This window comes from Mandrillus leucophaeus, unplaced genomic scaffold, assembly GCF_000951045.1.
Source record: "Mandrillus leucophaeus isolate KB7577 unplaced genomic scaffold, Mleu.le_1.0 Scaffold40, whole genome shotgun sequence".
In the NCBI taxonomy this organism is placed as follows: Eukaryota; Metazoa; Chordata; class Mammalia; order Primates; family Cercopithecidae; genus Mandrillus; species Mandrillus leucophaeus.
This window is the reverse complement of record NW_012104254.1, coordinates 4,576,292-4,578,152: the sequence shown is the minus strand read 5'-3', so window position 1 is coordinate 4,578,152 and position 1,861 is coordinate 4,576,292. Positions and strand designations below refer to the sequence as shown.

At 37.2% G+C, this 1,861-nt stretch overlaps 1 protein-coding gene across 2 annotated transcripts in view; it reads right to left on the bottom strand.

Annotated features, from left to right (window-relative positions):
* GPR155 (G protein-coupled receptor 155) overlaps nucleotides 1-1,861 on the bottom strand; it is a 48,361-nt gene that overhangs the window by 25,611 nt on the left and 20,889 nt on the right. For both annotated transcript variants that reach the window (XM_011991883.1, XM_011991885.1), the window contains exons 8-9: nucleotides 1,338-1,422; nucleotides 1,152-1,242 (exon numbers count right to left, since the gene is read on the bottom strand). In XM_011991883.1, the coding sequence (XP_011847273.1) occupies nucleotides 1,152-1,242; nucleotides 1,338-1,422 (176 nt within the window). The remainder of the gene's footprint in view (nucleotides 1-1,151; nucleotides 1,243-1,337; nucleotides 1,423-1,861) is intronic.

The window sequence follows — 1,861 nt, the reverse complement described above, 5'->3', positions numbered from 1 at the left end:
GGTTCAGGCCATTCTCCTGCCTCAGCCTCCCGAGTAGCTGGGACTACAGGCACCCGCCACCACGCCAGGCTAATTTTTTGTATTTTTAGTAGAGATGGGGTCTCACCATGTTAGCCAGGATGGTCTCAATCTCCTGACCTCATGATCCACCCGCCTCGGCCTCCCAAAGTGCTGGGATTACAGGCATGAGCTACCGCGCCCGGCCATCTTAGGGCACATTTTTGATGGACAATGTATCTCCACAGTTTTAAATACTCTAGAACAGTGGCTCTTTTAAAAAGGTAAGTATATGTAAGGAATATAAGTTAGTTGGAGAGAAATTAGGGTTTGCTTGTAATCACACAAGGTTTTTAGATGCTTCTTTCATTATATAGCAATTGGTTACCAACACAGCCACTGGTTTCCTTTACAAGGTATCTAAATGATTTCTCTCAGATGTTTTCTTTACTGCTAAGTTTCTGCTCACTTTCACGTATAGTTCATGCATACTTCAGTCACTATGATATTTTTATGGTAATTATATTAAAAAGAATTATAGCTAATATTTATTGAGCACTAATCAGATGCCAAGACTAGTCTAAATCTTTTATATGCATAATCTTGTTTATTCTCACAAAAATGCAATAAAATCCAAAATTGCAAAACAGAAAAAAAGAGTAAGAAATCAAAATTATGTGGAGAGGTTTTTTAAAAACACACACCTTTGGACTCTACCCCTAAAGAATTCTGCAGGTCCCACAAGCCACCTACTCTATGGCTTTTCAAGCATACTTTTCCTAGATACGTTTTGTCCTGAAATTTATATTTATATAGGATTAAGAGTCAAGAATTTGACCTTTATTATTGCTGCTAACTTATTAAATGGTTTTAAATTAATCACTCTTTTCTCCAGCAGAGGAAACACAATTCCTAAGTGTGATTGAGAACATTCAATGAGTTTTAAGCAGTTAGAAATCTTCAGCTAAAAATGGACTTAGACATGTAAAATGGTAATGTTCTAGGTGAGACAAAGTGATATAGAATCACCAATCTGATATGCAATAAATTGAAATAGATTTTCGAAGTTAATTTTAATGTAAGTCTAGCAAGGCACATTAACAAGCTAAAAGGAGACATTCACAAGAACAGAACTGCCAATAAACTCTTCCCACCTGTTCTTTTCCATAAAAGAAGGCTGAGTCAATGCTTTCTCCATTGTGTTTTCCAGTTATCAAAAGAACACCAACAAGGACAGCAGGAATTCTGCAATCACAAGGGTTATTGGGAGAGAAAAAGAAAGGATGAATAGTAACTGTGTATATGGAAAGGTGTAAGCAAACAGAGAACTACCAACTTACCCCCAGCCAGATATTATGATGATTCCAACAGGAATTTGTACCCTCTCTCGCTTTTTCAAAAGAAACAAAGAAATTGCTAGAAGGCCTAAGAATAAGAAGATTGAAAGAGAGACAGTTACTCAACATTGACCAGACTGCATGAAACTTTATTTCCTTTTTACTTTTTAAAACCAAGCTTATTTCATAGTAGTCTGTGATTTTTGCTTTAGAATTTATTCCTTCTGAATAAGTGCTATTCCCAATATTTTGAAGCAAGTTTTAATTCAAAATCATTCATTATTTCCCTCATATATTGTTTCTTTACTCAATTCTTTTCATCTGTGAGGATTTGTTTTATTTTCTCTCTGGTTTTGTTTGTTTGTTTGTTTGTTCTTTTGGACAGGGTCTCACTCTGTTGCCCAGGCTGGAGTGCAGAGGTGTGATCACAACTCCCTGCAGCCTTGACCTCTAGGGTTCAAGTGATCCTTCCACCTCAGCCTCCTGAGTAGCTGGGACCACAGCCACCTGCCACCATGCCTGGCTAA